This window comes from Lipotes vexillifer, unplaced genomic scaffold (genome assembly GCF_000442215.2).
Source record: "Lipotes vexillifer unplaced genomic scaffold, Lipotes_vexillifer_v1.1 scaffold54, whole genome shotgun sequence".
Taxonomy (NCBI): domain Eukaryota; kingdom Metazoa; phylum Chordata; class Mammalia; order Artiodactyla; family Lipotidae; genus Lipotes; species Lipotes vexillifer.
Genome location: NW_006789324.1, coordinates 3,561,935 through 3,562,256, shown reverse-complemented (window position 1 = coordinate 3,562,256; position 322 = coordinate 3,561,935). Strand labels below are relative to the sequence as shown.

The 322-nt window shown below is 66.5% G+C and overlaps 1 protein-coding gene across 1 annotated transcript in view; it reads left to right on the top strand.

The window, feature by feature from the left end:
* Positions 1 to 12: 12 nt before the first annotated feature.
* Positions 13 to 322, top strand: part of CYP2J2 (cytochrome P450 family 2 subfamily J member 2) — a 31,688-nt gene continuing 31,378 nt past the window's right edge. Inside the window, exon 1 of the mRNA XM_007462578.1 lies at positions 13 to 224. Coding sequence (XP_007462640.1) covers positions 15 to 224 — 210 coding nt within the window. The 5' untranslated portion in view covers positions 13 to 14. The remainder of the gene's footprint in view (positions 225 to 322) is intronic.

The following is a 322-nucleotide window of genomic DNA, read 5'->3' as shown; positions in this document are numbered from 1 at the left end:
CCGAGGTCGCCGCCATGCTCGCGGCGGTGGGCTCCCTGGCGGCTGCATTCTGGACCATTCTCCGTCCCCGCACTATCCTGTTGGGGGCCGTCGCCTTTCTCTTCTTTGCTGATTTCCTCAAAAGGCGGCGCCCGAAGAACTACCCGCCGGGACCCCCGCGCCTGCCCTTCGTAGGCAACTTCTTCCATCTGGACTTTGAGAAGGGGCACCTGTCGCTTCAGAGGGTAGGAGTAGGCGAAGGTGCCAGGGCCGCGTCCTGACCCTGATCTGCAGGACAAGGGCCATCCCGGGTACCGAGGGCGGGAGGCTGGGGGCGGGGGGG